Source organism: Ovis aries, chromosome 3, assembly GCF_016772045.2.
Source record: "Ovis aries strain OAR_USU_Benz2616 breed Rambouillet chromosome 3, ARS-UI_Ramb_v3.0, whole genome shotgun sequence".
Classification (NCBI taxonomy): domain Eukaryota; kingdom Metazoa; phylum Chordata; class Mammalia; order Artiodactyla; family Bovidae; genus Ovis; species Ovis aries.
Genome location: NC_056056.1, coordinates 85433288 through 85452961, shown reverse-complemented (window position 1 = coordinate 85452961; position 19674 = coordinate 85433288). Strand labels below are relative to the sequence as shown.

Below are 19674 nucleotides of genomic sequence, written 5' to 3'. Positions count from 1 at the left end.
CAGGCCTTGTGACAGAGATCTGGAATGTTAGAGAGTCCTGTTTCCACTGCTCAGGTCCACATTCTCTTGCAAGAATGAGGCAGCTGTAGCTGCTACAGTGACACCCCCATGAGCTCTCTTTGTTGAGCTGCTCTATAGACTCGACCTTATTCCTGGCTCACTGTCACTCCAACAACACTCTTGTCATAATTCTTAATTATTTTATTATCCGTATTGATGATACCATGACCTTTCAGCTTCTTGACATCCTCTTGCAATGATCTTGTCCTCCAAGCTTTGCAGCTACTCACTCCTATGGTCTGTGAGTCATATCCCCGACTTTGTCACTACCTCTTATCGCTGCCTTCTATTATCATAATGTGAGATGTCTGTTTCAGCTTCAATAATTCTTCAGTGCTACAAGAGCCTGTAGTCACTTGATCCTACCACCCTTTCACTGTTCCTCACCTCCTTCCCTACTGAGATCAAAAGTCCATTATTAGGGTCAGCCTTTTTCCTATGCTCTCAATGCCCATCCCCTCTCTTTGTGCACTTGTGTCCTCCTAACAAAGCCCAGCCCTGACTAGTCCTACCCCTCCATACTCTCTGTAGCTGCCACCATAAAGCTATTGTCTCACTCAGAATTCATGACAGCAACCTCAAGTGGGTCCTTAGTTGGGCTTGCAATCAGACTTTCCCTGAAATGGGGAAACAGAAGTACTGCCTCAGGCCACTCCCCTGTCCCAGAGCTATAATGCCATATCTTTGGGTCAGGGCCCAGCAGCTGCCAGGCATTGCTGCTCAGACCTTAGCACACATCCAACCTTATTCAGGATAGTAAGAAATCCTCATCAGAAAACAGCTTCTTGGGGACTTTCCTGGTGGTCCAGTGGTTAAGATTTCATGCTTCAAATGCAGGGGATGCAGGTTCAATCCCTGGTTGGGGCACTAAGATCCCATATGCCTTTGGAGTGTGGCCCAAAGAAAAAGAAAACAGCTTCTCTCTGCTGACACCATAGCCTTCTGGTGGCTTCAAAACCGAAGTCTGGTGATGTGACATCCTCTCTGAAGGCACCCTTTTCATTTCCGCTTCATTTTCTGTACACTCAGCGTTGCTGAGAGAGCTATTTTGACATCTCCTTCTACTCTTAGCACCAGAGCAGGAACTCACATATGCGGATAAACACAAATTGAAAGAACTGCACATTCATTTTCCAAATTCTTAGAAAAAGCAAGAGTATTTAGGGTTAAGGGTGGGGGGTGCTGCAGCCAAGTCCATCCAAGGGGAGGTGAAAAGTGCCTGTGTAGGGGGCCTGGAGACTCTGACACAATGGAGACGCGTCACCTCGGGCAAGTCCCTTTAGCTGTCTGGGTCCCAACCTCATCTGCAAAGCGAGGGGACTAGATGAGGTAATTCCTAAGGCTCTTTCTAAACCTTTCATTCTGACTTTGTCACAGGATGCTACAACATTCACAGTTGCCCCTGTGTTTTTGTCTGTTTACTTGATCCATTCATCAGGTTTTCAATCAAGTAAAGGCTCTGCTTAATGCTCAGAAGACACAAAAATCAGTAGGACACATACAGTCCCTGCTCTTTAGGGGCTCACATTCCCTATAGATATATAGCTTGGTATAATCCTAGAGTTATGCCGTAATGTGATGAATGTTTGGGGGAAAGTATGTTCAAAGGAGGATGAACAAAGTGAAAAAGCGGGTCATTTCTAGCTGTGGATGATATACGCCCTCACAGAGGAAACAGCATTGGAGAGCAAGCATGCTTAAATACCCTAGAGGACTTTGCCAGAATGGTGTGGGGGGCCAGAAAGCTCATTCCAGTTATAAGACAGAGTCCAAAGACATAGCGAATCTGGGAGACAAATACTAAAGTTTTCATATGCCTTACCACTAAGCACATGAGGGAGTGTGTCAGGGCATAACGCTGCGAAAGATTCTATTGGAACCTTCTCTTTTTCTTCCCATTTAGCAAAAATCTCACTTTAGGATTATCCCCATTGTCTAATTTTTGAGTCAGGACTTCTCTGCTGTTCTTGATTTCTTACCCCCTCTATGCTCTGCTTGTGTTATATATATGTATGTATTTCCTGAAATTTGGCCCATTTATTTATGCCATCTTCCTGAAAATGTTCAGGGATATCATTTATCAAATATTTCCATGTAACGTGGAGGGCAACAAATAACAGCAGCTTTGTTTTACAGAGAGAAAAGCTAAAGTGAACGCTGATTTGTAGACAGCACAATATCAGGTTAATAGACATGAAAGGTGACCTGGGGTGCTTCCTTCATGAAAATTCCATGACTTTCTTTTTTCTTTAAACTCAAGAACAGTAAATAATCTTGACTGACTCAGGCAATCACATTAGGACTATCTTAAAAGGGTTAGATTTTGAGTCAAATATGGCTTTAAGAAAGCACTAAATATTGTGAGCACCATTTAAAGTTAGGAAAGAAAGCAAAACATAAATGATCACTTGGAATATGTGTTGGTAAGATTGAAATCTTGTTGAACCCATGAAAACAGCTGCTTTTCCCCATTCTAACGGTTGTCTTTTTTAAAATTGGTACAGGAGGTGGTTGGTCACCCAGACTTCAGAGGACAGTAGTTACACCCCGTTGGGGTCACTACCACCCAGGATTTGACATTAGAGATCCGATAAGTTCAGCCCTTAGAACTGCTCAGGGTTTAGAGGACTTGACTGAACTCAGTGTGGATATTTGTAAAGTAAGCTCTTTACATTGTATCTCTAGCACCATCTACTGGGAAAAGAAGTGCCATTATTAGATTTACATTAGAAAGTGTCAGAAACCCGACTCAGGAAGCAGAGAAAAGGGGAGGAAGGAGTTCAGAAGATTCTAAGAAACAGAGATTTGAGTATATTATATTGAAGTTTCTTGTATATAGATGTAACCACTAAAACAAAAATAAAAGTTTCTAAATTATTCAGTTCAGTTCAGTTCAGTCGCTCAGTCGTGTCCGACTCTTTGCGACCCCATGAATTGCAGCACGCCAGGCCTCCCTGTCCATCACCAACTCCCGGAGTTCACTCAGATTCGTATCCATCGAGTCAGTGATGCCATCCAGCCATCTCATCCTCAGTCGCCCCCTTCTTCTCCTGCCCCCAGTCCCTCCCAGCATCAGTCTTTTCCAATGAGTCAACTCTTCGCATGAGGTGGCCAAAGTACTGGAGTTTCAGCTTTAGCATCATTCCTTCCAAAGAAATCCCAGGGTTGATCTCCTTCAGAATGGACTGGTTGGATCTCCTTGCAGTCCAAGGGACTCTCAAGAGTCTTCTCCAACACCACAGTTCAAAAGCATCAATTCTTCAGCGCTCAGCCTTCTTCACAGTCCAACTCTCACATCCATACATGACCACTGGAAAAACCATAGCCTTGACTAGACGGACCTTAGATGGCAAAGTAATGTCTCTGCTTTTGAATATGCTATCTAGGTTGCTCATAACTTTTCTTCCAAGGAGTAAGCATCTTTTAATCTCACAAACACAGACCATATTGTAAAAGTTTTTTTTTTTTTTTAAAGCAACTAGAGTTCATAAACACAGTGACAAAGAACACTTAGAATATACGTATGTCTTCTTAATGCATGCGTGCTAAGTTGCTTCAGTCATGTCCAACTCTTTGTGACTCTATGGACTGTAGCCCTACCAGGCTCCTCAGTCCACAGAATTCTCCAGGCAAGGATATTGGAGTGAGTTGCCATGCCCTCCTCCAGGGGATCTTATGTCCAATCCAAGTCGCTTATGTCTCTTACGTCTCCTGCATTGTCAGACAGGTTCTCTACCACCAGTGCCATCCGGGAAGTCCATGTCATCTTAATAAGCCGCTATTAAACAGTCTCACACAAAAAACCCCAACAGAATGCCATGTACAAACCAAGTGATTAACTTGGTTTGAAAGGTTAAAAATATGAGCACTCGAAAGCAAACCAAGCGAGTGAAAGCCCAAGGAGCAGAGGGTCTCAATCTGAATATCAGAAAAGACTGATTTCAGGACAGAAAGCCTTCGGTTACACAAAGGAAGACACTTGGAAATGATAAAGGGTGCAGTTCACGATGAAAGTTCACCCCAAAATGGCTGTATCTAAGACCATGAAGAAAACCTCTAGCACTTTCACAAAATACAATGCAGCCAATATTGACTTAGAAATGTTTGAACTCTTAATAATTCTTGGATCAAAAGAGAAGTCAAGGGACTTCACTCTTGGCCCAGTGGTTAGAGGACTCCACCCTTCCAATTCAAGAGCTGCGGGTTAGATCCCTGGTTAGGTAACTAAGATCCCACATGCTGAGTGGTATGGCCAAAAAAAAAAAACAAAAGGAAGTTAAAAAAAAAAAACCAAAAAACTTTTTTTAAAGGAAGCCAAACCCCAGAATTAGGGATATCAGAAAAATAATTATGTATAATGGAAATGTATACATAATATATAGGACTATATAGTAAATAAATAGTATAATATTATAATTATTGGTAATGAAACTGCCTACATGTGCTATAATTAAAGTAATACTCAGAAAATTTTAGCACTACTTATATGTTAATTACAACTTGTGAAATTAAATGAGTTAGGCATCTAATACAAGATATTTGAAAAAGAATTAAAAAATAAATCCAAGAGAACAAAAGAAAAATTAACAAAAATAAAAGAAACTATAATTTTGAAAAGAATCAGAAAAGGTAGTGCCTAAATCCAAGGGCCACTTCACTGAGGGGGAAAATAACCCAATAAAATAAATATAACAGTAGATAACCTATTCAGTCCACAGAATTACATATGAGCAGAAGCAAATAACCACAGACAGATGGAACTGAAAGGATCATAAATTATTTCTTTTCTCAACTCTCTGCAAATAAACATGAGAGTAATATAGATGAAATGGATAATTTTCTAGGAAAATATATAAATTTTCAATTGTGAGCCCCAAAAGAAATTTTAAATAGATTATCAGAGAAAAATGGAGAAAAATACGAGTGCAGTGGAGTTGTCCAATGAAATACGGGCATACATTTAGCAACAATCTCCGAGATAAATTGAGTGAAAAGGTCAAGGTGGAAACAGGCTGTGTTTTGTGGATATGCACCTAGATGCTTGGGTATTCTCGTAACATCTCTGGAAGTTGCGTGAGAAACAAGTGGCAGTGGTTGCTTCTGTTGAAAGAAGCTGGGTCTGTGGGGAACGAAAAGAGAGAACTTCTTTACACTACAGAGCATTACTTTGTACCTTTCACGTTTGCCATCTTTTAAACTGATTACATGTGTAAATATTACCTACTCAAGAATTTTTTTTTTGGAAAAGTAGAACCAAGACAAAGGAAATAAATGCTTTTAAAGGATGTTTTCAAGAATACTACTTAACTCTTCCTAAAGCTGACTCTGGTAAGAGAAAGATTCTCTTGGTTGAACATGGACACGAGACTCTGGAATGGTCTTGGCCAGGCCTCCCTGTCTCTCTCAGGTGCTTTGGACTCCAGGCCCCCTTGCAGCTCTGTGTGAACTCAAAGACCCCATTCCTCATTCACCAGGAAGAATACACTTCTGAGCAGAAGCTCTGAGTTAAAAAAAGAATACCCTCTTTTCACCCAAAGGCAGGACATCCCTGTTACATAGTATTTAGGAACTCACAGAAACAGAACCAAATGCTTTAAATGGCTAAAAGTCAGTTCTCTTTTTACCTATTTAATTTTTTTTGAATGGTAAGATACAAGTTCCTAATTTTTCTTAGCCTCTAAGATTCTAGCTCCACTGTTTCTCAAAAAACAGATGAAACCAAGTTCCTAAAACATCTCCATCTGACCACATGAAAGGAAAAATGACTCACATCCTAAAAGAATATGTTAAAGATCTAATGTCTGTACTTGCCTCTAAAATATAAAGTTCTGGGACAATACAACACTTTTAAAAGGACTAAACTGTATCGTGTGTGAGGCTCTATCCCTTTCCGCTTTCCCTCTCAAGATTGGCCAGATTGGTGGGCCTGCTGCAGAGGAACCTAGGATTCCTTGTATTTGGGGAAAGAGCCTAGGACCAGGGGCTTCTCACTGCTGAGTCATACTTCTAGGGTAAGATGGCAAAGACCTCTACTATTATCTGTTCCTGGGGTTTTCTAGCTGAGCTGCTCAGAGCCTGTACTGGCTTCACTCTAGCTTATATATATTTGTATTTGTAAATCTTTATTTCCATATTTTTGGTTGTGCTGGGTCTTCGTTGCTGCACACAGGCTTTCTCTAGTTGTGGCCCTGCATTGGCAGGTAGGTTCTTAACCACTGGACCACCAGGGAAGTCCCTATATATATATATGTATTTTATGTTGTGTACAGTTGACCTTTGAACAATGCAGAGGGTAGGGGCACTAACCCTCCATGCAGTCGAAAATCCACCTATAACTTGACAGTTGGCCTTCCAAATCCAAGTATTCGACCAGTCAAGGACAGTGTGGTACTGTAATATTATTGAAAAAAATCCACACATAAGTGGACCACACATTTCAAACCCATGTTTTTCAGGGGTCAACTATATATGTATATTTATTTTATGTGTGTGTGTGTTTATTGAGCTCCCCTCTGAATATTAACAATAAATTCTGCAGGAATGGGGTAGGGGTTGAAAGTCAGTGATTTAGTCCAATTTATTCATTGCACTGATGAAAAACCCCAGGCCCAGAGAAGTGATTTCATCTAATTTAGCTTAACCTCTTTCCTTCTCTGAGGCAGGTTCTACCCGACTACTGTTACTATTACTACTACTGCCTTTGCTGCTATTACTGATATGATAAACACACACAAATCACCTTGTACTTAAGCCATTTTTCTCCGTATCAATTATTCTTCAAACTTCTTCACCCATTCAGCCTACTATGACCTCACCTCAAGTCTCAGCTCAACTGCTAAACTTTTATCCATGAAAAAAGCCAACCCATTCACACTGCCTGTCTTCCTCCGATAGCTGTGTCTCTGCTGGAGCACTCTACACACTGTGGTTATGAATTGCTTGTATGTCCATTTCCTCCTCAAGGCTGCAAGCAGCTTAAAAAGATATGTTCCATGTCTCATCTATGTGGCATCTCTGCCCATCAGAGTGCCTGGCATACAGTAGGTGTTGAATAAGTGTTGATCAGTCAAAAGAGTGACTGAGTGAATGGCACCGAGTCCATTGCTTTGGCTTTTACACACTCCAGGAACATGCCTATGGGGGGAAGCGTCCCCCACATTCCTTGAGCTTTCTTAATGGAGCTCAATTCAAAATATTTGTGTACCTTGTTTGATGCTCGGCCTAACATCTAAAGAACAGACCTGAAGGTTGGGAAAAGAATGAAAGGTAATAAAGCAAAGTGGCACAAGATTCAGAAGAACGTAAAATCCATGTTACAGTCTTTTGGCAAACCCTGTCTAGAGGATTGTCTATTGAGAAATTCACTCTTTCCCTTGTATCTCTAGAAAATTCACTCACAAGATAATTCTGATTCCTCTTTTCCACCCTTGAAGGCCAGACTTCTCCTTAGTGGTTTTAGCAGAGCAGAAGATGTGGTAAACTATTTTCACATATTTTATCGACTCTAAAATGTCACTGATTGTAAACTTCACCATTATTTTACATGATTGTTGTTATTTAGTTCCTCAGTTGTGTCCGACTCTTTTGCAGCCCCATGGACTGTAGCCAGGCTCCCCTGTCCATGGGATTTCCCAGACAAGAATATTGGAGTGGGTTGCTGTTTCTGTCTCCAGGGGATCATTGCGGGTGGATTCTTTACTGCTGAACCACTGGGGAAGCCCTTATTTTACATACCATGAAATAAACAAACAAAATCTCTGCCAGTTAAAACATGATATGATGTGATTTCAGAGATTTTAAATTATGAAAGTATCTTATAATAAATTGATGAAATGTGTATATTAACATCACAGGTTGTTTTTTTGACAATATCAAAAGTTTTGTGGGTCTTAGTCTCATCTGTTACATGAGTAGTTTGGAAACGACGAGCTCTGAAAACCCTTCTGGTCCCAACATCCTTGAGTTCTGTGATGTCACGAAGGGATGTTCTTGACTGGGCATCATTTGTTGTGTAATAACCACCAAGATGGGGCTTCCATCCAGATTCCTTCTGTACTTTTCTCTTGAAAGGTTGAGGGTCTTCATACTGCAGTGTCCTCCCCAGGACTGGTCCCTCCCATCCACATCATCGTAAAGAGGCTTCAGAATGTCTCACCTTGATAAGAACAAATGTACCTATTAGAGGTTGAGGAATCTGGCTTACACTTTGGAAGGGAGCAGTGCTTGCCAACTATAACACCTTCAAGAATCACTGCTAGAGACACAAAGCTTTGACTCTAAAACTGGCTAATAGTGGAGCGACCATACATCCTGGTTTGCCTCAGACTGTCCTGGTTAACTCATTTGTCCCAGGGTTGTTATTAACAGTTCCCCCTACAGTTCAAGTATAAAGACCACTCAGGGAAGTGACTGAGGAAGAGTGGTTACCAGTGTCACTTTGGCAATAATGGCACCGAATGGTTTGAAAATCACTAATCTCAGGGCCACTGTTAGCATCTAGTTAGCCAGTACCAGATGCTGATGCTTGGATATGAGCCCTGGGGTATCTCAGAATTAAAGCAAGAAATGTCAACAAGGTAACTGACTCAACAGTTAGGACAACCCTTATCCACCTTATCCTTTAATGAAAATTAAGTGCTTCCTTGATTTTTGTACTTCTTTCCACACTTGAGTGATTCTGAACTTTATCATCTTGCTGTCAGTAACACCTTACAATTAAGGAAATCTAATAATTTATTCTTCTTAAGATCTGACTCCCACCTCCTTTACAAATTGAAATTAAGGCTGGGAGGGTAGAACCAGTAGGGTCCTTAGGGTATAAAGATTTTATTCAGGCATTTATCACTCTTTTTTTCTGCTTCTTCCCACCAGGAGAAATTGCTTCAGTGCAAGGAACGGCATTTGACCTGAGGAAGCCAGTGGAGCTTGGAAAACACCTGCAGGAGTTCCATGTGAATGGCTTTGACCACAATTTCTGTCTGAAGGGATCTAAAGAAAAGCGTTTCTGTGCACGGTAGGTACTTTTCATTTGCTGTCTCTGTTGGGAAGAGATCCCAACTCCTATTCGAGGAGCTTTTCCTCTGGCCCTATTAATGCCAGTCACTATGCTGCAGGGGACTGTCTCCCCCAACTCAAGTGTCTTTTCAAAGCTCCTGTTCCACGGGTGACTTCATCCCTGCCCCCCATCTGCCTTTATCCCTGCCTGGCACTCTGTCTCTTTGTCTCCTCTCTCCCCATCTCTGCCCCATCTCTCAGGCCTTTTTTTCTTCCACTAGAAGTGCCAGTTCCTCCTGACTAAAGTCACCTCTGCTTTCCTTGAACTTCCGGAGTCCTTCGTCCTTTCAGGTTACGTTTCCCCTATAGTGCTCCCCACCTCCAGCCTGTCTGATAAGCATCTGTGTCCACACTCTCCTCACTAAAGTCCGAGTACTTCACATCATCTCATCTTTGTGAATCCCTTGACACCTAACACCATGCTTGGCATTAGCACATAATCAATACATGTTTGTAGAATGGATGGACCTTAAATAAAGCAGAGAAAATGACTGAAGCTCTAACAGAAACAGAAAGAACTTCAGAAGCCTTCTCCCCCTCACAGCCCCAGCACCAACCCCAGTCGTGTTCCTCTAGCTCCAGCCCACTCTCCTCTGTGCCTCCTATTCACATCCCTCCCCAGACGACCTCCACCTGAGGAGACCTCTTGCCACTCCTGCCTTCTCTGGCTGTTCAATCCCTGGCCTTTCTCTTTCTAAACATCTTTCCCTGAACCTCACTGTGGAATGTTTTACCTTGATAAGGCTGTGAGAGACCTAGCCTTATGTATATCCCTTTGACCCCAAATATAAGACCAAGTGGGTACTCTCTCCTCTGTAGAGGCTTTTCTTTTTTTAGAAAAAGGGAAGTCGAGCAGCCTATTCTGGGGGGATAGCTGAAAGGAGCCCCCTGCCTGCTCTAGCCCCAGGGCGGCAGGTAGTTTAACTTAGAAAAGCATTGCTTCTCTTTCAAACGACATAATTGGTGGTCTTGTCAGACCAAGCAGAGAGCTCCAACTCCTTATGAGAAATTATTCCAGTCTCCCCCCAGAGCCCTAAAACTGCCTCTGTCCAACCTGGCTCCCCTGACACACACAAACATATCTGACTAGGGTGAGTCGCTTTTGCCTTCCCCAGGGAAGCCGAGCTCAGAGTGGGAAGGTGCTACTGCGAATCCTCAAAACCCCCTACTTTAAAAACAAAAAAAAAGAAAGCAAACCACCTACTTACACCTCCCCTGAGAGGCTGCGAGAATCTCCTACCATGCTCTTCTCATCTTTGTCTCTTCCATAGCCTGTCTCGCTGCGTGGCTGGGTCTGACTCCTATCTCAAAGCTGCTTCCCAGCTTCTCCCTGTCTGCTTTTTCACCCTGGATCTACGTATATGTGGTCTGGCTTTATCTCTAGGGTCCATCATGCTGGAAGCGGGCGGGTACTGGAAGTGTACACCACCCAACCTGGGGTCCAGTTTTACACGGGCAACTTCCTGGATGGCACGCTGAAGGGCAAGAGTGGAGCAGTCTACCCCAAGCACTCCGGATTCTGCCTTGAGACTCAGAGCTGGCCTGATGCAGTCAATCAGGTAAGTCCACAAGCCAGCTTGTTAGAGTGGTGGTATGTCCAAGGTCATACCAGATGACGGAGATCACAACACTCAAGTCAGATCTGTATGATTCAAAAGTCTATGTGTGTTCTCTTCTCGAAGTCAAGATAAACATAGGAAATTCTTAGCCATGTTACTAACATGGCATTTACATATTAAAAAAAAACAAAAACTTTATTTTGTACCTTCAAAGCCTTCACTCAGTTTAACCTTTCTCCTTATGAATATTTACTTATTTTATACAACTACGCTGTTAAGATGCTCCTCCAAATCTTTTCATCCTTTTGCTTCCTCCTTTCTTTCCCAGCTATTGCCTAGAGTAATGCTCCTCAAAGTTCAAGCCCATAATAAGACACTTGCAGCCTGCACCGGAATGTAAATCAACCCCTCTTCTTTCATTAAGAAAGTCTTGCTGTGACAAAGTGTGTTTAGTGATGTGGTTGATTTCATTAAGAAAGTCTTGCTGTGACAAAGTGTGTTTAGTGATGTGGTTGATTTTCATCCTGGTTCAAGTTTATCTCATTGCAAACCAATAATAAATAGTTCTTACCCTGGCAACTGGTTCACATTAGAACTGGTCTAGAGACCAGTCCAGAAGCCATCCTGAATGGTTAACGGTGCAACCTGGGTTGGCAAGGTGTAACCTGTATTGTTTTCCTCTTCACAGCCCCACTTTCCTCCTGTGTTGCTGAAGCCTGGTGAGGAGTATGACCATACCACTTGGTTCAAGTTTTCTGTGGCTTAAGGAAATGTAAAGATATGTCCTGCTCCAAGGCCAGGCTGAGAGCCCCTTTAGCAGCCTGACTCTCCTATGAAGAGATGAGTTGAAGATTTAGAAGCTTTCAAAGTGATCCTGTGATTTAAAATCATACAAATGGTAGCAGTCAGGGTAGTCAGGTCTGAATATTGATTTCCTTCCCCAAGACTGGCTCCAGGCCAGGTCTAATGACCGGCTCTCCTCTCTGTGAAGTGAAGGGTACCCAACCACCCATGTCACCCATCATTCAGCCTTGATCCTAGCCCAGAAGTGGCACCTGGGCCCCATGCATTGGCTCCATCTGTCCATTCTGCCTCTTTCTTGTCTACTTTCCACCCTTTCTTTCTTTGATCCTACTCAATCCTTTTTTTCCCCCCTCTTTCTCTAGCTCACATCACCTTGCCCTATGCATCCTATGGCATTTTCAGGTCACTTAGCTCATTCAGCCTGGTGGCAGAGGGACCCTGTCTGTCTCAATAAGGCACCAGATGATGGAGACAAGAGTCAGCTAAGGCTTAGAGGGGATAAATGACTCACCTAAAGACACTGAACTAGGGAAAATTTTAACCAAGACTCTAAATCGGGTTATTTGCATGAAAAATGTGCAAATTCAAGTCCCCTTCTTTGCCTCCACTCCAGTCTTCAGGAGCATCCCTAGCATCAACTGATGGGCACAGAGGAGTCTAATCCTGTTAGCCAGGCTTTCTTCCCAAATTCACTTTTATAAAAAGAAGTGTGAGTCTGATTGAGCTTTATAGATGATGTGATTTAAGATGCAAGATCAAAATGTCCAGAAAGAATCTGTAAATTTGATTCTCTGCCTTCACAGTTAACTGAGAAGGCCAGTTCAGCCAAGGCATAGGAAGGAAGTCACTGGAGACAGGAGCTGTGTTAGTGTGAGGAGAGGGCCTTAACTGAGAGGACTACAACTGCACTGGAGAGCACATGCTGTGTTATACAGATCAGCCTGGGCTTCCCACCTTTCCTAATTGAATCATCTAGTGGTGGGTTTGGGTTGGTGGCTTTTAAAGAAATGTATTTTATACTATTATACACTAATAATCAGTTTAAATAAAATCAAAATCTGCACCTTCAAAAAATTCCCAGTTTCTTCATTCTGTCAGGCGTGACCCTTTGGGAAATGGATCAGATATAAACCGTGTGTTCTGGATTCTACTATGCTCTCCAGTCCCAGCCCTAGCTGGGAATACTATCTAACTAGCAGCCTGTGGAGCTTCCTATACACTTCCCTTTCTCTTTGTTGTTGTTCAGTTGCTAAGCCGAGTTTGACTCTCTGGGCCCATGGACTGTAGCACACCAGGCTACAGTATCCTCTATAAGAGTACAGTATCCTCCATTATCTCCTGGAGTCTGCTCAAATTTATGTCCATTGAGTCGGTGATGCTATCTAATCATCTCATCCTCTGCCATCCCTTGAAGATACTGTTTATTTTTTAATTCACTTTGACATGAATTTTCTAAGCACTTAACCGTGCTCTCCAGGGTCTTTTAAGCAGTTCAAGAGCTGATGTCCAAGATGCAGTATGTTCCTTAGGAACATCACAAATCTCTTTGGGGAAAACAAGACTAACAGGAACAACTAGATGATGTCGAATTGCATCATGACAGAGCTGGGAGCCCTGACCACTGACTTTGCTCCTGGCTTTTACTACATGCGCAAACAGTCTAATTTCACTTGGCCTGTTTTCTCACCTCTGAGGCAAAGGGAATAGACTGTAATTATGTGGAGGATGAGTATAAGTCTGCAGGCAGAAACTAAAGCAGCCAAGAGTACAACTAATGTCATGAAAACCAACCATGGTATTATTTGGTATGGAAAACACCATATATTATAGAATTATTAAAGACTTGTTGTAAATATCTACTCAAATGCAACCCCCACCAAGAGTAAGTCTCCAGGTCCCCAGAAGTCCATGCCTTCTTTACCATACATCCCCCCACCCACGACCAAACTAGTGCTGTATTATTCTGAGTTCTGGTCTTTCACAGGTGAGCATATTGTTGACTTCAGTTCAATGATCTATGGATTCCTTTGTTTCAAATTCATGACACAAGTTCTTATCGCTGACTGAGATTTTCATTTTTCCAGTTCCCACCCATTTTGCTTAACAAGGTAAGATTTAACATAAATAATCTGCACAATCATTGCTATAAAGTCTAAGATGCATGCTACGGGCGTTGAACTGTTGTGACTGTTAGGTGACCAATGACAAGTTCAATCTCTGAAGACTAAAGGAAACTAGCTAGCATCAATGAATAAATGGATCATTTGCAAAAAGTAGAACATGAAAAACTACCAGCAGAAAACAGAAAGCACAGCATATACCCTGCTCCCTAGCCAGTCCCATCACCAGTTATAACCGATAGCTGTTTAAAATGAAACAATGGAATCAGAAGTTTGCAATGGGCTTTTTTTTTTTTTTTAATGTTTATTTGGCTGCTCCAGGTCTTAGTTGCATGCAGCATGTGGGATCTTTGATCTTTGTTGTGGCATGTGAACTCCTAGTTGTGGCATGTGGGATCTAGTTCCCTGGGCTATTTGGAGAGTTTGCTCAGGACTGCAATCCTTTTCCAATCAAGGAATTTTTATCTTCTCCTTTTTAAGTTCCAGCTTCTCGAATTCAATTACTCAAATCATAATGAATGTCTCAGATGATCTGGGTAGCACTGCCAGCTGTGGCTAAGTGAGGTCAGCAAACTCTCTCCTCAAAAAAGCAACTATAATGTAGAAAAAAACTGAGACAAAACAGGTTTGTCACTCTGGCAACTAACCCAAAACATACAAGACATGTTTGTTTGAAAAACTGCTGAATTTTGAGTAGAAACTGTAAGATTGTGGCATCCTTGCCTGGGGCTGCTCCCATTCCCTTTACTTCCCTAGCTCACTTGCAGTGGAGCTTCTGCCAGGGCGAAACAGAGCATGAAGACCAGGAGACCGCTACTGCTATGGTTTCGGGCATGGGAGGGTTCTCTCAGTTTGGAGTGGTAGGTGATATCCATACCCAACTGCTTTGTTAATAAAAATAGTGATCTTGGTGCTCTATAAGCAGGGAGACTGATGGCTCTACTAGCCTGAGGTGTCAACTGTGTGTGGTTAGAACAAGCACACTTCTGGGTGATCAGAGGCTACACATGCACAGCAAAGACCAGAGGGGGTCAAGCTATTCACACACACACTCCTGGCCAACTCTGATGCAGCAGGCACACGCAAAGGAAATTAAAAGGACTTAGCAAAAAGCAAAAACAAAAACAGATTTGAAAAAATGTCTAAACACCGAATCCACTCCCTACCTTCACACAGATCCATCAGCAGAGGACAGTAATCTGGGTTGAAATGTGTGAGCACTACTATCCAGTTGCTGACCACTGAGCCAGCTTTGCAGATGCAGGGCAACCCCTACAAAGCTGAGCTTCAAAATAAACACAAGAATGTTCTTTTAGAAATAGCCAAAATACTGAACAGAGATTATTAAAAAAAGAACCAAGCAAAATTCTGAGGTTGAAAGGTACAATAACCAATGACAGTTCCAACTACAGAGGCTCAGAAGCAGATTTAAAATGGCAGGGGAAAAAAAATAAATGAACCTGAAGACAGAAAAAATTTGAAAGCAAGAGGGAAAAAGTCTTGTCACTACAGGAGACCACCAACACAATTAACATCTGACTTTTTGCCTTCAACAGAGGGCAGGAGGCAGTAAAAGGCACAATCAATGTGCTTAAACCCCCAAATTACCCTTCAAATGCAAAAGTGGGACAAAAACATTTCCAGATAAAGAATCAGAAAACTCACTGCTAGCAGAACTACTTACAAGAAATACTAGAGAAGTCTTCCTTTAATGCTGCAAGGGAAATTAAGACAGTAACTCAAACCCATGGAAAGAAAGGAAAAATACCAGAAACGGTAAATTTTCTCATCTTTTCTTTGAAAGACAGAAGGTTGTATGAGGCAATAATTAAACACCATGTCATCGAGTTTGTAACACGTAATATAGCACAGGGAGGGAAGTTTGGGAAAATATACTGGAGCGAAATTTCTGGATTTTACCAGACCATTAATCTGAAGGAGGCTGTAATAAATTAAAGTCCAGCTGTAAAGTCAAAGCAATGGTTTTTCCAGTAATCATGTATGGATGTGAGTCGGACCATAAAGAAAGCTGAGCGTCGAAGAATTGATGCTTTTGAACTATGGTGTTGGAGAAGACTCTTGAGAGTCCCTTGGACTGCAAGGAGATCCAACCAGTCCATCCTAAAGGAAATCAGTCCTGAATATTCATTGGAAGGACTATGCTGAAGCTGACACTCCAATACTTTGACCACCTGATTTGAATGAAAAGGGAACAACAGAGGATGAGATGGTTGATGCCATCATTAACTCGATGTACCTGCTTGTTTAAAAGTTTTTAAACTTTTAAAAACTTTTAAAGTTTGAGCAAGATCCTGGAGATGGTGAAGGACAGGGAAGCCTGGTGTGCTGCAGTTCATGGGGTCACAAAGAGTCGGACACAACTGTGACTGAACAGTAACAAGATACAACCACTCAGGAGATAACTAAAAAATACAGTTTTTAAAAAATCAAGAGGAATTTGAATAGTACACTAAAAAAATATTTAATACAAAATGGTAAAAAGACAGGAAACATACAGAAAACATTAAACCTCAAATATAAACCCAACCATACTAATAATTCTATATGTAGATGGCTTAAACAAACCAAAAGGCAGTCTGTAAGACTGAATTAAAAGTCAAGATCTAGCAACTAATTCCAGTTGACTTGAAGTACCCCACCACCATGACCACCCAGTCAGAAACCCAGATGCAACTACAGCCATCTGCACCGGTGGTTCTACCTCTGCCAATCATGTAGGTATACAGCATCTACTGAAAAACATCTGTCTGTAAGTAGGCCATGCTGGTCAAGTGTTAGTCACTCAGTTGTGTCCGACTCTTTGTAACTTCATGCACTGTAGGCCCACCAGGCTCCTCCGTCCATGGAATTCTCCAGGCAAAAATACTGGAGTGGGTTGCCATTTCCGTCTCCGGGATCTTCCTGACCTGGGGATTGAACTTGGGCCTCCCACACTGCAGGCAGACTCTTTACCGGCTGAGCCACCAGGGAAGACCATGCTGGTCAAACCTGTGCTATTTAAGGGTCAACTGTATATGCACCGATAAGCTGAAAGTAAATAGATGAAAAAGATATACCATAAAAACAGTAACCATAAAATTGGTAGAGTGGCTATATTAATATTAGAAAATCTGACTTTTAAACAAGCAGTAATACTAGAGATATTTGACAATAAAACAATTAACACATCGCGAAGCTATAACAATTATAAATGTATTTGCATTAGAGCCTTAGATGCTTTGAAGCAATTATTGTGACCAGGGGCCATGTTTGGAGTTCACTTAGTGTTGGACAAAACCCAAACAGTTCTGATAAATAGCCCTTCAAATTTCTTGAACAGAATGTTACCTTTTTAAAAAATGAGTATTTCTCTTGAGCACAGTGACCTCTAGTGGTACTAATATAAACTCCTTTTTCATTGAAAGGTTCCATTCCATAGGGTCAGTTGGTTAAAGGATCCTAGAGGATGTATTGTAGAATCCTCCTCAGAATCACGTGAGTGCTGCTATGATAACAGCAGTAAGCCAGGCCAGTCTGTCTAATGATGTTATAGTGAAGTAGGAGCTGGCTAGAACTAACCCCTTCAGCAGTAGTTTTCAATTGTGGCATACAAGGGAGATTTTTTAGAAGATTAATGCTCAAGCTACCCTCAGCTATTTTGATTTCATTACATTGTTTTTAAAGCTCCCTGGGTGATCCTGATTTGTAACTAGGGATGAGAACCACTGGCCCTGGCATAAAGTAAAAGCTTTCCTCATAGTAATGAGTCTCCACATTCACTAGTATTTTAAGTGCATTAGTGTGTTTAGCTAGAATTTACTCTCAGGAAGCACTTCAAGACTGAGTCAGAGAAACAATCTTCCCAGACCAAAAGTATGTCTTGTTAAGACCCCAGCAACCAGACTGACAATCCTGGCACCATTATGTTGAAGACTAAATAGTTAGAGAAATGTCAGGGAAGATCTCGCAGGCCTTGCATCATGGCAAAAAAAAAAAAAAAGAGGTAAGTGTAAATCAGGGATTTGCAAACATTTTCTGTAAAGGGCAAGAGATGAAATGTTTTAAGCTTTGTGGCACTTAATCTGTTGCAATTACTCAGCTCAGCCATTGTAACACAAAATGTCACAGGGTACCCATTCTTTGGCAAAGAATTCATAACTTGTTACAGGGGCCCAGGTACTCTGGTGATGGTCCTCCGGACAGTGACCAAGATAAACAGACCTATCTCCCTTTACCTCTGCCACATTGATCATATTTCTTTAGAGCTAGACTTTTTGATCCTTGGCAGTGAAAAGGATTCATTTTCTAGAACTCAGATTTCTTGAAGGTATGTTATTAACCAAGATAAAGTCTTTTAATAGGATCACATCCAGCTTTCTTCAAGCTTCAGTCACTTAGATCCCAGGGAATCTAGAGGTGGATAAGACATAAACTTAGGCATCTGACTGTCATAAGAAATGGATGATTTGACCTTCCTTATGTAGGCTAGGCTGACTCACCTGGGCTCACCAGTTCTTGAAGAGGAGAGGAAGTAAGTTTGAACCTTTCCTAGCAGAGAATTTTCTGCACAGAAATTTTCTACTCTTTCTGAGCAGAGAACTCTCAGCCTCTCAGTGTTAACCCAGATGAGGCACAAACCTTGTATTAGAATTGTAGAGTAGAGCTGGGCATTGTAAACAGCAGCCTAAGAATCTACATCCCCTGCAAGCAGATGCAAACAGAAGTCTGATAGGCTACTAAACTGAAAATGTGGGCTTTTAATTGAAATGGTGATTAATTATAGACAGTTCTAATTTCGTTTAACAGATTAGAATTCATTCGCTCATCCATGAAGTCATTCATCAGATATGTAAGTGTTAATAAGCACTAGGCAGTGAGGAAACAGAACAAGGTACCTGCTATCACAATGTGCCTTGCAGTAGCACACCTGCAGAGAAGTAAACAGCCAAGTCCAGTGTTCTACTATAGAGGTCGGTGTGTTGAGAGCAAGGGAACCTAAACAAGGCTTGAACGCATGACAATTTACAGACCTTGGGGGAAAAACATGTATTTTACCACAGAATTAAACTATGTTGAGATACCATGTTTCAACACAAGATTGGTAAAAATCAACATTGACAGCCCATCATGTTGCTACACCATGTGTACCAAATGGGCAATGCTAGAGAGAAATAGGCTTTCCTATACATTTCCACCAGGACAAACAGTACTAGCAAAAATATAAATGCACAGACCCTCTGACCCAGCAATTCAACTTCTAGGAATTATCCTGGATACATACACAAGGTTACACATGTGACATACTGAATAAGGTTATTCACTGCAGCACTATAATAGTAATTAGAAACAACTCTCACATCCATGAATAAAAAACTGATTAAACTGCTATTACTTGTAGCTCAGAAACTCTCCAAGGAAAACAGGGAGTCCCTTCCAAGGCATACAAAGTTCAACACAATCTATAATCCTACATCCTCCTTCCTAAACCATCTCTTCCCTCTACTCACTGCCTCTTGGCCTCCTAGCCTCCAACTCAAACTACTTTAGGCCTTTGCTGTACTGTGCCTCAGAAGTTGGTGTGGCTCTCACTTGCTCCAATGTCACCATCAGAGGCCTCCTTGGACTAGTCCTTACACAAAAACAACCAATCTCCTATCCCTCCGTATCATTATTCTCTGTATCATTACCCACCTGGTGTTTGCTCCTTTCCTTTCCAGAACTTTTGCTCAATGAAGACAAAGACTGTTCACTTCTATATTCCAAAGCTAACAGTACCTGGCACACTGTAGGAGCACTAAAGTTTAATGCATAAATTATGCAACATCCGAGCAACTTAATAGTAAGCAACTTTTAAAAAGTGCCATTTTTACTTATGTAAAAGATCTCTAAGATATTTAATGAGAAAAACAAGGCTTATGTATTTGTGTTAAGAGAAAAAAGGAGGGTCTCCTTGATGGCTCATTAGTAAAGAACCCGCCTGCCAATGCAGGGAACATGGGTTCGATCCCTGGTCCAGGAAGATCCCAAATGTAGCGGGGCAACTAAGCCCACTGCTACAACTATTAAGCCTGCACTCT

General features: G+C 41.7%; 1 protein-coding gene across 2 annotated transcripts in view; it reads left to right on the top strand.

Annotated features, from left to right (window-relative positions):
• The window catches only part of GALM (galactose mutarotase), a 53776-nt gene extending 41225 nt beyond the window's left edge, over positions 1-12551 (top strand). For both annotated transcript variants that reach the window (XM_004006011.6, XM_042246262.2), the window contains exons 5-7: positions 8932-9073; positions 10499-10673; positions 11362-12551. In XM_004006011.6, the coding sequence (XP_004006060.1) occupies positions 8932-9073; positions 10499-10673; positions 11362-11439 (395 nt within the window). In that variant the 3' untranslated portion in view covers positions 11440-12551. The remainder of the gene's footprint in view (positions 1-8931; positions 9074-10498; positions 10674-11361) is intronic.
• Positions 12552-19674: the final 7123 nt, after the last annotated feature.